At 55.8% G+C, this 15,921-nt stretch overlaps 1 protein-coding gene across 2 annotated transcripts in view; it reads left to right on the forward strand.

Moving 5' to 3' along the window:
- POLE (DNA polymerase epsilon, catalytic subunit) overlaps positions 1-15,921 on the forward strand; it is a 39,409-nt gene that overhangs the window by 7,651 nt on the left and 15,837 nt on the right. For both annotated transcript variants that reach the window (XM_028503580.2, XM_036014497.1), the window contains exons 13-32: positions 332-464; positions 562-675; positions 763-975; positions 1,158-1,265; positions 2,485-2,613; positions 2,688-2,790; positions 2,890-3,036; positions 3,345-3,490; positions 5,595-5,743; positions 6,676-6,768; positions 6,931-7,075; positions 8,815-8,972; positions 9,325-9,520; positions 10,409-10,623; positions 12,919-13,021; positions 13,394-13,474; positions 13,584-13,706; positions 14,323-14,535; positions 14,784-14,990; positions 15,250-15,393. In XM_028503580.2, coding sequence (XP_028359381.1) covers positions 332-464; positions 562-675; positions 763-975; positions 1,158-1,265; positions 2,485-2,613; positions 2,688-2,790; positions 2,890-3,036; positions 3,345-3,490; positions 5,595-5,743; positions 6,676-6,768; positions 6,931-7,075; positions 8,815-8,972; positions 9,325-9,520; positions 10,409-10,623; positions 12,919-13,021; positions 13,394-13,474; positions 13,584-13,706; positions 14,323-14,535; positions 14,784-14,990; positions 15,250-15,393 — 2,920 coding nt within the window. The remainder of the gene's footprint in view (positions 1-331; positions 465-561; positions 676-762; positions 976-1,157; positions 1,266-2,484; positions 2,614-2,687; positions 2,791-2,889; positions 3,037-3,344; positions 3,491-5,594; positions 5,744-6,675; positions 6,769-6,930; positions 7,076-8,814; positions 8,973-9,324; positions 9,521-10,408; positions 10,624-12,918; positions 13,022-13,393; positions 13,475-13,583; positions 13,707-14,322; positions 14,536-14,783; positions 14,991-15,249; positions 15,394-15,921) is intronic.

A 15,921-nucleotide genomic window follows, 5' to 3' on the forward strand; every position in this document is an offset into this window, starting at 1 on the left:
AACATGACCGTGTGCAGAGGGGGAGGAGTTTGACAGTGGGGCCTGAGGGGTGGGAGAGCGGGGCAGACCCTAGCAGCACCGACAGGACAAGCTGTAGGGGGTTCTGGAAAAGGCCTGGGTACAGGTTTCTGCCTGCCTACCCCCTGTTCTCCATGAAGAGGAGGGGGGCCTGGGGGCCTGAACTGGCCTCTCCTGTGTTTGCGGGTATGTCCGGGATAGAGAACCCTTGGGAGTACTCCGCATCCGCTGTGTATGTCAAGCTTTGCCGTCTTTCATGGGTTCCGGACTTTCTCAGAATCTTCTCTTGTCTTTGCTCTCCTCTCCTTTCCAGGTGGGTGAAGAGGGATAGCTACCTTCCGGTGGGCAGCCACAACCTCAAGGCAGCTGCCAAAGCCAAACTGGGTTATGACCCTGTAGAGCTGGACCCTGAGGACATGTGCCAGATGGCCACTGAGCAGCCCCAGGTTCGTGTGCCGCACTGACTTGGGGGGGTCTGGGTGTCGAGGGGGGTTGGTACCTCTGGATGTGCCGTTGCCCTTATCTCTGATGTCTTCTCCTTAGACGCTGGCCACATACTCCGTGTCAGACGCCGTGGCCACCTACTACCTGTACATGAAGTACGTCCACCCCTTTATATTTGCTCTGTGCACTATTATCCCCATGGAGCCTGATGAGGTCAGTGCCTCCCCTGGTCCTGGGCAGCTGATGGGGATGAGGCTCTGGGATGTTGGTGAGGGCTCACAGCCGGGCGTTTCCCCGCAGGTGCTGCGGAAGGGCTCCGGGACCCTGTGTGAGGCCTTGCTGATGGTGCAGGCCTTCCACGCCAACATCGTCTTCCCCAGCAAGCAGGAACAGGAGTTCAACAAGCTGACAGATGATGGCCACGTGCTGGACGCTGAGACTTATGTGGGCGGCCACGTGGAGGCCCTGGAGTCGGGCGTGTTCCGCAGTGACATCCCCTGCCGGTTCAGGATGGTGCGCCCCTCCTGGGTCTCTCGAGGCTGAGTGGCACCCAGAAGCCATAAGGGCTGAAGTAAAGCCCTCACCCCCTTCTCACCCCGTGGGCTCCTCACCGGGTGTCCTTGGTGTGGCCTGCCCAGGTTGGTGCTAGGGCGTTTTCCCATCTCATCTGTGTCCCTCTCTGTCATTTGTACTAGAATCCCGCCGCCTTTGACTTCCTGCTGCAGCGAGTGGAGAAGACCATGCGTCACGCCATCGAGGAAGAGGAGAAGGTGCCCATGGAGGAGGTCACCAACTTCCAAGAGGTAACACTCGGGAGAAGGGAGTGAGTGTTCCCGTGTGCTGCCTGCTGTCAGCAGTGTGTTTGTTGTGCTCCTGCCGCGTGCTGCTGCCGAGACCGATGGCAGAGTGTCTCTGCTCCGGTCTGTAGGGGAGGGCAGTGTTGTCACATCGGCAGCCTGACTCAGTGAGGGGTGGTTTCACAGGCTCCGGGAACATGGTGGTGGGTCCCATCCCAGCTGGCTGGGGGTCAGGAGGTCCTCATCTCTCTCTGAGAGGAAGGACTCGTGTATCTATACTCCTGTGCAAACACTGGTTTGTGCTGAGCCCTCCTCCTGAGTCTGATCTGGTCCATGCAGGAGGGGCCCACGTGACCCCACCACCACCACTAAGAGCCCGGGCGCTGGGTTCCTAGGTGCTTCCCTAGGGGACGGCACACACGTGTGTCCCAGTTTAGTGCTGGGAGGGTGAAGCTCGCCCCGGCCTCACCACACATGCCTTTCCCCTTGGCTGATCGAGGTCCGTGTCCTTTCACTGTGAGTCTCCAAACCCAGGTGGTCCTGGGGACCTGACGTGGGGCCCAGCCTCTGCCAGGGCACCCACCCAGCCCCCTGCTCCCTGATTTGATTTAGTCTGCTCATCAATTTTGCACTCTGGGTATAACACAGAATGTCAGTTCTGTGTTTATAGGGACAGTTTTCATATTTCACGCAGAGTTCCTTAGGTGTTTGGTATCGGGAGGGTTTTTAGCCTAACAACCTTTGTGGAAACAGAAATCTGATTCATCGGTTTATAAGGTCCAGCTGGAGGCAGTCTAGCACCACAGTTCAGAGCTTAGTGTTTGGTCAGAGCCCATGCTGACCTTCAAGCCTTCTCATTGGTCAGATGAAGGGTTGCTGGGTTAGAGATAGCATGTCACATGCCCGCACCTCAATTGCTGACAGGGCACCCAGGAAAGGTGGCCAGGTCCCACCCTTGCTAGCAGACGGGCCATGCTGTGCAAGGCCATAGACAGTCTTGTGCAGTTTTCTCCCAACCCCCACATTCTTCTGGGATGGTGGCTGCTGCTTCCCACAAGGCTGTCCTCATTAGGGCTCTGCTCTCTCTTACAAGCTTTCTGCACCTCCAGGGCCTGGCGGTGGGGGCTTCCATACATCCGGGTTCTGTGATGCTTTCTTTGTTACTCTGTAGTCTCTAGTTTTTATCTTGCTCACCAGCCTCCACCTCTGTCTCCCTTCTCTGTAGGTGTGTGATCAGATCAAGACCAAGCTGACTTCCCTGAAAGATGTTCCTAACCGTATTGAGTGTCCCCTTATCTACCACCTGGACGTGGGGGCCATGTACCCAAACATCATTCTGACAAACCGTCTGCAGGTAAGACAGATTCCTGCATCAGATGGGGTTCCTTCTGCCTGACCCCTCATTGCTCCCTCCCATCCCCTCCGTAGCCCTCTGCCATGGTGGACGAGGCCACCTGTGCGGCCTGTGACTTCAACAAGCCCGGGGCAAACTGCCAGAGGAAGATGGCCTGGCAGTGGAGGGGCGAGTTCAGTGAGTGCCTTCCCTGGGTGGGGAGGGGGCTGTGGCCCAGCGGGAAGCAGGAGGGCTGGGCTCCATCACAGACTCTTTCCTGCCCATCATCCCGCCTAGTGCCGGCCAGTCGCAGCGAGTACCACAGGATCCAGCACCAGCTGGAGTCGGAGAAGTTCCCTCCCTTGACACCTGAGGGCCCGGCCCGGGCCTTTCATGAGCTGTCCCGTGAGGAACAGGCTAAATACGAGAAGAGAAGGCTGGCAAGTGAGCGGCCTGGGTTTGGGGCCTTTGTTGGGCTGTGGGTACGGCACGGCCTAGAGTGGGCAAACCAGCTATTGAAGCAGATCAGGCCACGGTGGCCTGGCTCCTCCTGGAGACTCACTTTCTGTTCCTCCCTCAGTGCTCAGGTGCTCAACTCCCTCCTCTGGCCGTGGGGCTGCCCTTTCCTTGGTGTGACTCACTGGCCTCAGAGGAAGCTGGTTTGTCGGTCTCTGCTGCACCCTGGCTTCCTTTGGCTGTCTCCTGTGTGGAGTCTCAGGTCCTCATCCCCACCCCCTGGCATTGTGCCTCAGATTATTGCCGCAAGGCGTACAAGAAGATCCATGTGACCAAAGTGGAGGAGCGCCTGACCACCATCTGCCAGCGGGAGAATTCGTTCTACGTGGACACCGTGCGTGCCTTCCGGGACCGGCGCTACGAGTTCAAAGGTCTCCACAAGGTGGGTCTCCTTTCCTCAGATGCAGAGCCTCACCGGGCTCTGTCTGGACAGTCGAGTGTGTACAAACGTCTCAGCTTCCCGCTTTTGGTTCTTTTGTGCGCACTCCCAGGAGCGCTGTTGCCGGGTCAGCTGGCGATGGGAACTGCCAGGCCGTCTTAGCTCCTCAGTTATGATGCATCTGCACCAGACAAGCCCTGGCCGTGTAGTGACTGCCTTGCTCAAAGGGAATGAGTGACCAGCACATAGTAGACACTCAACAAGGGTCTTAAGTCTTCTGTTCTTTAAGCAGCAAACATTTAAAATCACTTTTTTCTCACATTGGATGGGGAACTTGCTGAAATACTTCTGGTCTCTCCATTTCTTTATCAGTTGCTTTTACCAGGGACTCGAGAGTAGCTCCCATCCCCCTAAGGCCACTTCACAGAGACACAGAACAGGCCTGGGTCCTCATCCCAGGACACCGGCCTCAGGAGGTTGGTGACGCAGTGTCCCAAGCCCTCCCCACAGCCTCTGTTAGCAGAGACTTGCTTCATCACATGGACCCGGTGGAGCTGAGCTGCCAGCGGAGCCTCACCAGCTGCAGGGGGTCCTCTCCCTTGGCCTCTCCTGTGGGGGCGGCATTCTGTAAGGTTCGGTCTCTGCCCATGGGGGCCAGGTATCACCATGTGCCCCCCTCCGCTGGCATGGAGGGTTACTGTGGCCCAGCCTTCATGATCCGAAGGCTTCTAGTCTGAAATAAGTTCTGTAGAGCCTTTGGTTTATCAGCACGTTTATTAAGTGCTGGAATGTACCAGGCACTCTTCTAGCACAGGAAATGCAGCAGCCCAGGAGGCGAGGTGAAGCGTTCTGCGGAAGAGGAGGAGCGTGTCGCTTATCTGGCTGCCGTGGCTGCCTCTGACTTAGCAAATGGGGGAGGCGTGCAGCTCCGGGAGGAAGTTCAGGTGCCTGAGCGCCTGTGCCCATCACCCGCCCCGGGTCATCCTTTCAGGGGGCAGTTCTGTGGCTTTGACTAGAAACGATCTAACGGCCACCACAGAGACGAGGACATGTCCGCTGCCCCCCAGCGTGGCATAGTATCTGGCAGGCAGTGGTGGCCCTGAGATTCTGGCTGATGAGTGCATCGCTGCCCGGAGGCGTTGCTGCCAGTGGTGAGCACTTGGCTCCCTGCCTGCAGGCGTGCCTGAGCTCTGTTGTCTGGGAACCCCTGTGACGCAGCTTGTCGGTGCGTCAGGTAAGACAGGAACTGGAATCACAGCGCCGCACTGGAACCCTGGGCTCTGGAGGAGTGGAGCCCCTGCCTCTGGTGCTGCTCTTCAGGTGTGCATTTCACCTGCTCCCCCAGGTTCTCGCTGCCAGGTCCTGGGCTCTGTCCCGGGAGATTGAGGCTGCCCCAAGTCTGAGGTGTCCAAGCAGGTTGTTGCTGTGATGGAGTATCTTCTCCTAGCCCTGGCCTCACGGGAAATGAAAATGGAGCAGGGACATACTCCTATGTGTTCAGAAGTCCACACAGGACATCGGCCTCACACAGGGCAGTTCTAGATGAAAGGTGAATGAGGACACCTGAGAACCCCACACAGTGTTGTGGCCTGGCTCCTGGGCTGGCGTTGTGCAGACCCAGCAGGGGACAAGCCGGTATCGCATCCATGATAAGTTTCTTTTTTTTAGATCTTATTTATTTATTTTTAGAGAGAGAGGAAGGGAGAAAAACATCAATGTGCGAGAGAAGCATAGATTGGCTGCTTCTTGTACACCCCCAGCCAGGGACCTTTTGGTTCACAGGCCAGCACTCAGTCCACTGAGTCACACCAGCCAGGGTTGTGGCAAGTTTCTTTGGGGTGGTAGTAGCGTGGTGGTTATGCAGGAACGTGACCTTGCCCCTAGAAAACGTGTGCTGAGGTATTTAGTACCTACAACATCGACGGTAGTGCTGAGAGAGAGAGAATGGAATAAAGCAAACGTGGCAAAATACCACCAATGTCCTTCTAGGACAGCCACCTGCAGTCTTCATTTTATTTGTTCTTAACTTTACATTTACAGTTTTCAAAGTAGAACCTTAGCAACGGCTGTAGAATGTGAGCTGTGATCCAGGTGTGTGTGTTCCCAGGTGTGGAAAAAGAAGCTCAGCGCGGCTGTGGAGGCCGGCGATGCGGCCGAGGTCAAGCGCTGCAAGAACATGGAGGTGCTGTACGACTCCCTGCAGCTGGCACACAAGTGCATCCTCAACTCCTTCTACGGCTACGTCATGCGTAAAGGGTACGCTCCTGCCTGGACGCTCTCTGGGCCACAGGGCGAGTGAGGGGACCAGAGAGGGGAGAGCAGAGTGCCTGTGGGCCTCCATCCAAACAGTGTGGTTGGGAGCGTGCTGAGGCGGGGTAGGGGTGAGGGCCACACCAGCTCGTGGGTCTGGGGAGGCACCACTGCACACGGCCGTCGGAACATCCTGGGCAGGAGATGGCAATGCGTTTGTTCCTGTCCGACGCACGTGACTTACAGAAGGTCGTCACTGGGGCCGTGGAGACAGTTGCTCGGCAATTGCCAGCAGCACCCTGGGACTGAGGAGGGGTGTAAAGTTGTCTGAGAGGTTGAGTGCATGGTGAGGGGGAGCCAAGGGGAGATTGTTCCTGGAGTTGGGTGCTCCAGGGAGGGTCACCAGGGCAGCTCTGGAGGAGTAAGGCAGTGGGTGGCACAGGGTTGGAGAGAGGGTCACTGTGTTTATTTGTGTTGCTTTTTAATGGTGGGGGCTGGGCAGAGAGCAGGAGTGCAGCTGGAGCAGTTTCAGGGGCAGGAGGCACCTCTGGCTGAAACAAGGTGCAGGAACAGTGAGCCAGGTGGGCTGGCGGGAGGCTGAAGATGTCTGCAGATGTGTCTTCCCTGAGAAGTCCGGGGGGCACACAGGTTTGGAGGAGTTGAGAAGGCTGACAGGGGCACCAACCACCTGGACTGGTGTAGCGAGTCCCCTGAGGTTGTAACCTGTTGTGTTGACTCCTTCCAAAAATTTCCAGCGCACAGCCCTGTCACCTGAAGTAGGGACAGAGAAAGGTCCTCACCACATAGCTAAATCCCCCCTTAGTCCTCCTGTCAAGCTTCAGAGTCCCCTTCTTGGTGTCCTCCTCTCCCTCTTCTGACCTTTCCTAATGACCCCGTGGAGGGAGCCCCGCCACCTACAGCTGTGACTGCCTTCCCAGGGCCCGCTGGTACTCCATGGAGATGGCCGGCATCGTCTGCTTCACAGGGGCCAGCATTATCACCCAGGCTCGGGAGCTGATCGAGCAGATTGGGTGAGGCTGCTGTGGGGAGGGTGAGGGTGGGAAGGAAAGGCCGGTGAGGGTGGGGTGGAAAAGTGCGAGGGCCTCGTCCACGGTCAGGACTTGGCACTGGCTTCTTGCTGCACGAGCCACAGCCCAGCGTGTACATGACCTCAGTGGCCCATTTCTCTGAAGGAGGCCCTTAGAGCTGGACACAGACGGAATATGGTGCGTCCTGCCCAACAGCTTTCCTGAGAACTTTGTCATCAAGACGACTAGCACAAAAAAGCCCAAGGTGACCATCTCCTACCCTGGGGCCATGCTGAACATCATGGTCAAGGTGAGCCTGGGTTTCTAGCGGCACCGCTGTGATGTGGGTTTGAGAGAGGGGACTCACTTCGCCCGCCTTCCTGATTTCAGACCGCACATCTCCGCCTTCAGGCCGTGTTCCCTGGCCTGGGGGTGTGTACGGGAAAACCCATCCTCAAGGTACTTGGGTGTGTCTCTGTTCTTCAGCACAGCCCCCAGACTGCTTTGCTTTTAAGCTTTTTATTTTGGAATAATTTAAATTACAGGAAAATTAAAAACAACAGAGAATTCCTTTGTACCCTTCAGCCGACTTCCCCTAACGATAACATGGTCTGTGAACCACGGCCTAGTGGTCAGAGTTGAGGGGCTCAGGTTGACACAAGGCTGTCACTCAGCTGGATTTCTCAGTTTTCCCAGACCTCGTGCTGCATGCCGTCACCATTCTCCTCCGTCCCCTCCGGCCTGGCAGTCCCCGGTCTTTCCGGTCTATCCTGACCAGGACCCTTCCATGAGTACTGGTCGGGCGCCTTGTTGACTACCACTCAGTTTGGGTTTGTCTGCTTTTCCTGTTACTACACTGGGGCCACTCGGGTTTTTGGAGGAACGCCACAGAGGTGGTGTGTCATGTAGCACTGTCCGTGCGTGGTGTCTGGATCTGAATTCTGGTCACTAGGCGAGGCTGCCCGCCTCCCCGTGGCCTTATTCTGGGAGCGGGCCCCTCTCCCTGTCACGCATCAAAGCACCGCAGAGCCTCTGAGCGGAGCTTCTGAGACTGCACGTGCCCACCGCTCACAACTGCCGACATCCGTGTCTGTGCCGGATCCATTTCCCTTCCTCCTGTTCCTCGTTGGAACCCTTCCCTCCACTTCCTGCCTTGCTACTGATCACCTGGTTGTGTGTTTATGTCCGTGTGGGCGTTGTCCTGGGCTGTGGTGCACCGCTGTCTCGTGTTCATGGCTCAGCTTTCTCCCCTGGGCACTGGCTCCTTCATGTTCCTCCCCATGTCCCTGGGACATGCCAGGTGTGTGGTGTGGGAGTTGGGCTTTTGGAGCACTTACTTCCTGGTAATACAAGACACTCCAGCCTCATCTTGCATTTTCCTGTTCTAACCCTGGAACCAGCATTTCTCCAAGGAGCCTTGTTCCTTTTCCTGGGGGTGGCGCAGCAGTGTTTGCACACCGTTGCTTTTGTGCTCAGTCTTGTTACACTTCCTGCTCAAAGCAGGGTTTCCAGTTACCTACCTCAGCCCTTCTTCTTCCCCAGCCCACTGTTGGGGTTCTGTCGTCCGTCAGCAATACTGTTGGGCTTTTCTGTCCACCTGCAGTGCTTCGTGGGGTGGCCCGACAGCTTGGGTGAACATTTCCTAATGTGCTCACAGTGACACTGGCTCTCTGTAGGGTCAGTTCTGTGGAGTCATGTGTCCCCACCACAGAGCCGCACAGCAGCTCCAAGCCGAGTTCCCAAGTGCTGCTCCTGGTCACCAGCCCCTCTCCCGCCCTCACACACACCCGGTGCGTTCTCGTGTGGCCATTTTACCTTTCCCAGAATGTCCTGCACGTGCAAATGTCTGTAATCTCTGGACTCAGCAGAACGCACTTTGGTTCATCCACGTTGGACGCGTGTTAGAACTTGGTCTCTTCTCTTTGCTCAGTGGTGTTCGTTGTACAGAAGACCTCGTTTGCTGATTGTCCACTGCTGGGAGGGCAGCCGGCCATGTCTAGGCGTGGACAGTAACGAGTGAGGCTGCCCCTCTTTGTTCTGGTTCTGCAGGAAGGCTTCACCAACGACCAGTATCAGGAGCTGGCCGAGCCTTCCTCGCTCACCTACGTGACCCGCTCGGAGAACAGCATCTTTTTTGAAGTTGACGGACCCTACCTTGCCATGATCCTTCCAGCCTCCAAGGAAGAAGGCAAGAAACTGAAGAAGAGGTAGGAATCCCACGGCCTCTGTGCTGGGGAAAGGAAACGGGTGCGTTAGATTTGACAGCCTGTCCAGGAAATGCACCAGGAGCCAGGGTGGGGACACACCTCAGTTCTGTCTTTCGTCCTCTGAGATTCAGTTTGGACAGCTGTCATCAACAGTGATGCCACCAGCTCTGTTCACCGCCTGTTAGGTTCTGGTACCACAGGCTGCATGCCCTTCTTCAGTCCTTTCTATGTTGGAGAGAAACCACAGGGTATTTGCTACCGGGTGGATGCAAGAGATGAGGAGGGTCAGGATGGCAGCGAGGGGCGGCCAGCATCACAGGCTCGGCCATGGCTGTGCTCACCGTGCTTCCAGGTACGCTGTGTTCAACGAGGATGGCTCCCTGGCGGAGCTCAAGGGCTTCGAGGTAAAGCGCCGTGGGGAGCTGCAGCTCATCAAGATCTTCCAGTCATCGGTGTTCGAGGCCTTCCTCAGGGGCAGCACCCTGGAGGAGGTGTACGGCTCTGTCGCCAAGGTGGCTGACTACTGGCTGGATGTGCTGTACAGCAAGGTGAGGTCACCACCCCCACCTGGCTCTGAGGATCCTGCAGGAAGAGGGACCCAGTAACAGATGGACTTGGGGCTAATGCTGATGAAATCCCAAGACTTGCCAAGTGTCAGTGCCTCCCAGAATCTCCCTCGCTTCTGTATTTAGCGGCAGGGTTCTGTGAAGGAGACAAGTAGCATGATGAGAAAGGAATCTGATAGAAATATTTGCCAACATCACATCAACTTGGATTTGTATTTGGTCAGTCCTGTAAATGCACGTACAATTTCTACAGCTTAAATGACAGTGTTGGCATATCTTTAATACATCTCATGGAATTTGTCATTGTCCCTGTGCTACTCTGTAGTGTCTGTATGTCATCGAGTTTGCGTGGGTTAATATACAGAACTAGTCGTCTGCTGTTGAGTATCAGGTAGGCTTCAGGTTTCCACTGTGATAAATAACGTTGCGTCAAACATCTTTGTCTAGACGCCTTTACCTTTCCTGCATTGTTGACTAGGAAGAGGTTTGTGGATGCAAGGCATACTGGGATATTCTGGAGCATTCACTCCCTTTGGGGTGTCTGGTTCCTGACATGCCTTGTTCTGTATAGAGTGGACTCACACAAGAGTAAGCACCAAGCAGGGAAGCACATACGGCGAGCTTCCAAATCTTACAGGCTGTTGAGGGCAGGAGGGCAGGAGGTCAGGGACACGTGTGCAGGAGCACTAACAAACCGTTAAGGCTTTGTGTTTGGATTTTAAGTCTTTCTGTGCCTGGTACGAGGCAGTCCTTAGAATCACACTATTCTTCAGCTCATCCACTGGGAAAAGTGATTCCGCACGAAGTCCCAGGTGAGCTGGGGATGCTCCTTTACCTCTCTCTGTACAGTGTCCTGTCCATTCTCTCCAGGCGGCCAACATGCCTGATTCTGAGCTCTTTGAGTTGATCTCTGAGAACCGCTCCATGTCTCGGAAGCTGGAAGATTACGGGGAGCAGAAGTCTACATCCATCAGCACAGCCAAGCGCCTGGCCGAGTTCCTGGGAGACCAGATGGTGAAGGATGCGGGGCTGAGCTGCCGCTACATCATCTCCCGGAAGCCTGAGGGCTCTCCTGTCACAGAGAGGTGAGGACTTCCAGGGTGACAAGGGGCTGGGCTCTGCAGGACCCCATAGCAAGCACAGTGAGCCCGACCACCAGGAGCCCCAGAGAACTTGGGTTCGTGGAGTGTCAGCTGCCATGGGCCCCGTTCAAAGTCCCGGCGCACCCTCGAGGGCACTGGTGCACCCTGGCTGGGGAGGTGACAGTGGCGTGCCTCACAGGATGCTCCAGCACACTGCCACTGCCACATCTCCCTGACTTCCTGCACATGTCCATGACCTCCTGCCCTCCTGCCCTCAACAGCCTATAAGATTTGCTCAGCTCTCAAGCGCTGTGTGTGCTTCCCCGCCTGGTGCTCAGTCTTAAGTGAGTCAAATCTGTACAGAGCAAGGCATGTCGAGAACCAGACGCTCACAAAGCGAAGTGGGCCGGTCAGTATTCCAGTATTCCTTTCATCCTCATGACAGAAGGGTGTCCTCCAGCTTCTGGGGCACATCAAGGCAACAGCAAGTGACTCTGTGCCATGGCAGCATCCAGTCCCAATTGGAGACTTCAGGGTCGACAGCAGTTCTCCCATCATCCCACGCTCCTCGGGCTGTTGGTGCCGAGCAAGGGCTGCGCAAATGAAAAGGAGAAGGCAGTGGGTCCAAGGCATGCTTGTCCCTGTGGGTGGTACATGCACAACCATGGGCGGCTTGGGGAAGTGCTGAGCACCATTAAGAAAAGCTGTATCAGAGGCGGCGGCTGCAGTGCCGCTCTGTGCCGAGGTGTGTCCCTTGCCTGGAATCCAAGTGACCCTGTGACTTGCTATGACATGGGGAATGTGGCAGAAGTGACATGTGACTGCTGATACCAGGTCATAGGAGGCCTCGTGGTTCTGCTCTGGCCTCTCGTTTTCCTGGTGTGGCCAGAGAGGCCCAGGCCGTGGGACCTGAGAGATCGTGTGCAGGTCGTGTTATTTCAACCCGTCAGGTTTTGGGGTGGTTTGTGATGCAGCAGTAGATACCTGACAAAACCAGAGACTTCAACAGTCAGTGTTCTCACCTACGCTAGGAAGACCTGCAGGGAAGAAAAAAATGAATTACACACAGCAACTATTTTCTTAAAAAGAAAACCCCAGTCCAAAAAAATGGAATTGATATAAGGCCAAAATAGATTATATACAGAGTAAAATAAAGAAGTTTTGTATATCAGTAAAAAAAAAAAAAACAACCCAGAGAAAAAACGAGAAACAGGATGGCAATTCACAAATGGTGAAATGGATGGCCAGCACACGGGAGGACGTGCCAGAGCACAGTAGTCAGGAGACGCACCTGTTGTCGGAAGCAGACGGTCCGCTGGTATCAGCTGCTGGTGACCGTGTAGACCAGCGTCCACAGTGTGCATGGGACTGGGGGAGACAGACGCTTGGGAGAGGAACCAGTGCAGGGCGAAGGGGAGGACCCCGACTCACTGCCGCCAAGCGCTGTGCGGACACGTCCTGCACGACCGCCGTGCCGCACTGTGCTGAGCAGCAAAGGTCAGGGACACCACCAGGGAGCGTCCTGGAAGCCACAGATGGTAAGTGTATTTTTTATAGAGTGACATGCTGTACAGGAGTCGGAGTGGCTCGCGGCTACAGCCCAACACCAGGAGTTCGAAAATAGAGAGTTCAAGGTGATGTGCACAGCACAGCGCCTCTGTAAGACGTTCACAGATACGGAAAACACTCGTGTGCGTGTGGACGCGCACGAGCAGCAGCGGCACAGAGACGTGCACGGCAGCGAGGATGAGGACCGGACTTCCTCCTCCGTGGGGAGGGCCGCAGGGCCGCACGGGGTGGCTTCATCCTCCCCTCTGCTTTCTCGCACATGCAGTCACACGGCTGCAGCCGAGGACCAGGCGGTGGGCGTGCGGGTATTTGTTGTCTCTCTGAGTTTATGTCCGTGATACCTCACAACAACAAGCGTTTTCTCCAGTGGAAGGAAGAGGGGTGTTGGCCCACTGCTAGTGACGTGCAAACAGGCTTATTCCTCCGGGAAAGCAGAGGACTCTTCCCGTGCGTCATCGATGAAGAGCACTTCAGAAGTGGTTAATTACTGGCATGCACACGAGTGTGTCATTTATGTGAGGGCATTTTTCAACAGGCCTGTTCACAGCAGCCACAGGGGGTGGTCATTAAACCATGATATTTTATACACTGTAATGTTATTTAGTTATTAAATACAGTAAACATTAGATACTAGGTATAGTTTGTACAAAACAACAACATTACGTGATAAGCACCCTGCCGAGTGTCACAGACACTCTGGCAGTCAGCTCTGTGCCTCTTGCCACCCAGGGCCATCCCACTCGCCATTTTCCAGGCAGAGCCCACTGTGAGGAGACACTTTCTCCGCAAGTGGCTGAAGAGTTCTTCCCTCCAGGACTTCGATATTCGGACAGTGAGTGCTGGTTTTTTCTACTCCCAAAGGCCAGGCAGAAAACTAGACAGAGCAGCACCCCTGACTTGTCTTCACTCTTGGCACTCTCCTTCCGACCCACGATGGGTGAGGAGATAGTTGCCCTTTAGTGCAGAACTGGGAGAGTTAGACACGGGGTGGCCTTTCACTGTGTCTTGGACAGACCACAGCTTGGTTCTGTCGTGAGGTCCTGATGCTGGTTCCCCTGCCTGTGAGTGTCGTTTAAGCTCTGTGCTTCAGGTTTCTCCTCTGTGAAATGGGCACTTTTGTCAGATTTTCTAAGAAGGTAAGTAAGATGCAGCGAAGCACGGTGCCGCTGCTTCCCTCATGCTCCCCCCCCGTCCCTGCACGCAGATTCTGGACTGGGACTACTACATCGAGCGGCTGGGCAGCGCCATACAGAAGATCATCACGATTCCTGCGGCTCTGCAGCAGGTGAGGCGAAGGGCCACATCAGCAGGGCCCCGGGTGGCTTAAGAGACAGGATCCTGGGCATGGCCCAAACTCACAGTCAGACAGGGGATTGGCTTCACGTTCGTTACAGGTGAAGAACCCAGTGCCACGCGTCAAACACCCTGATTGGCTGCACAAGAAACTGCTGGAGAAGAATGACATCTACAAGCAGAAGAAGATTAGCGAGCTCTTCGTCCCTGAGGGCAAGAGACAGGTAATGGGGCCTGGCCCAGGGCAGTGGAGGCTGTGCCAGTCAGGGTGAGCTGGCCCCGTGGGTGCATGGCACTAGAGTTCCCATGCTGCCACCCATGAGGTTGGATACTTCCATTCAGGTGTCAGGAATTTTTTTTCTCCCTAAAAACACCTTGAATTCTTCCCGGTGCTCATCTGTGACAGGAGGCACTGACTCAGGTTGGGTGGAGAGCTGTCTCTTACTGCGCGTGTGGAGTGTGCCTACAGACTGAGTGACGTGGAGTGAGCCGCAGTACCTTGAGACTTGAGTTTTCTAAGTTGTAAGATGACAACTTACTGTGAACACTAAAAAATGCCAAGGACAGTGTAGTGAAAGGTGTGGGACTGGGGGGCAAGAAGAAAGGGGCTCACCTGTTCTTTGCGATATATTTCTCACGGAAAGGGGAGTCCTGGAGCAAACACAGAATGGTGACACTCCAGTGACACTTCTTTCGACCTCCTTGCAATGAAAAGTGAAAAGTAGTAGTTTAGTCTGTAATGAGTAACTTTGCATACAAGTACTTTATCCCATTCGGATGGATCTCTGACAGTAAAATTTGCCAAGAGCCCGGTTTTAAGTCCCCTTTGGGTGGCTGCAGGTGGGCGTGGCCCAGGCTCCAGACAGCACCCAAAGCCTTGGCACTCTCGACATGGAGGACTTCGGTCTTGAAAAGCCGCCCCACGTGGCCATCCCCATAGCTACAAAGAGAAAGCGAGTCCTCTGGGAGAGCCAGGAGGACTCGCAGGATCTGGGGCTAATGGTCCCCTGGCAGGAGATCTTGGGGCAACCTCCAGCCCTTGGAACCACCCAGGTAAGAAGCCTCAGGGTATCTGGACTGGCCAGTGGGTGGACGGAGCAGTCAGGCCAGCGCTGGGGTGCACTGTCTCCTGTGGGGTCTGCTGAGTGGCACAGGGACCCTGAGATGGGCCTTGATCCCGAGGAGGTTGGCAGGATACCCAGTCCTCAGAGTGGTTGGAAGCCGTGCGGTTTGTTGCCATGGAAGGCTGTCCTGTTTTACTGTCTCTGCCTCCTCTTGACCTGCTCCACCATCCGTCCCAGGAAGAGTGGCTGGTCTGGCTCCGGTTCCACAAGAAGAAGTGGCAGCTGCAGGCCCGGCAGCGCCTGGCTCGCAGGAAAAGGAGGCGTCTGGAAGCAGAGGGTATGCTGCAGCCTGGTGCCATGCGAGACGGGCCCACCACGGGGCTGGGGAGCTTCTTGCGAAGAACCGCCCGCAGCATTCTGGACCTTCCGTGGCAGATTGTGCAGGTGTGGGCAGGGGTCCCTTGGGGGGTGGGGCAGGACACCTCAGGGCATCAGCATGCCCGATGGGAAGGGATGTCTGGTCAGCTCGGGGTTGTGGGGACCATCCCACAGTCTGGAATGGAGAAGAAAAGGCAGGCCTTGATTTTTGTACCTCTGATTAAAGCTGGTGCTGGAGGCCTCCAGGGAGGCTGCCTGTCCACAGATGTGGCATGCTTTCTGTAGCAGGCTGCCACGTGCTGCCATGTGATCCGTTTCCTTTCAGATCAGTGAGACCAGCCAAGCGGGCATGTTCAGGCTGTGGGCTATCATCGGCAGCGACTTGCACTGCATCAGGCTGAACATCCCCCGAGTGTTCTACGTGAACCAGCGTGTGCCCAAAGCAGAGGAGGGGCCTGCGTATCGGAAGGTAGGGGAAGTGGTTAGTGCCTCTGAGGTCGTCTCCACAGTGATGGAGCCTGCAGAAAGAATTGGGCTGTGCAGATACAAAGGCTGGTGGGCCATGCAGGCCTGAGCACAGTGATCCGGAGCCTCCGTCTCCCGAGAGCCTTCCCGGACGCTGCAGTGACCATCGAACTGACGTCTGTGAGGGCTGAGCGTCGAGTGACAGGAGCTGCTGGTGCCCTTGTCCTGGGTGCGAGGTCCTCTGTGTCTGATGTCCACAGGGTGGACAGTTGTCGGACAGCAGACTCTGTCTCCATAGGTTCTGGTGTCAAAGCTTATTGGGATACAGTTCACACGCCCCACGGTTCACTCGTTTACCGTGCAGTTCAGTTGCTGATAGCATGTTCAGGGTTGTGCAGCCATCACCACAGTTGATCGTAGAACATTTTCATCATCCCCCGAAGACACCCCAGGCCCCTCAGCGGTCTCTCTCCCCCAGCCCTCAGTCACCACCAGCCCACATTCTGCCTCTGCACAAGCCCAATGTGGACAT

Source organism: Phyllostomus discolor, chromosome 13 (genome assembly GCF_004126475.2).
Source record: "Phyllostomus discolor isolate MPI-MPIP mPhyDis1 chromosome 13, mPhyDis1.pri.v3, whole genome shotgun sequence".
In the NCBI taxonomy this organism is placed as follows: Eukaryota; Metazoa; Chordata; class Mammalia; order Chiroptera; family Phyllostomidae; genus Phyllostomus; species Phyllostomus discolor.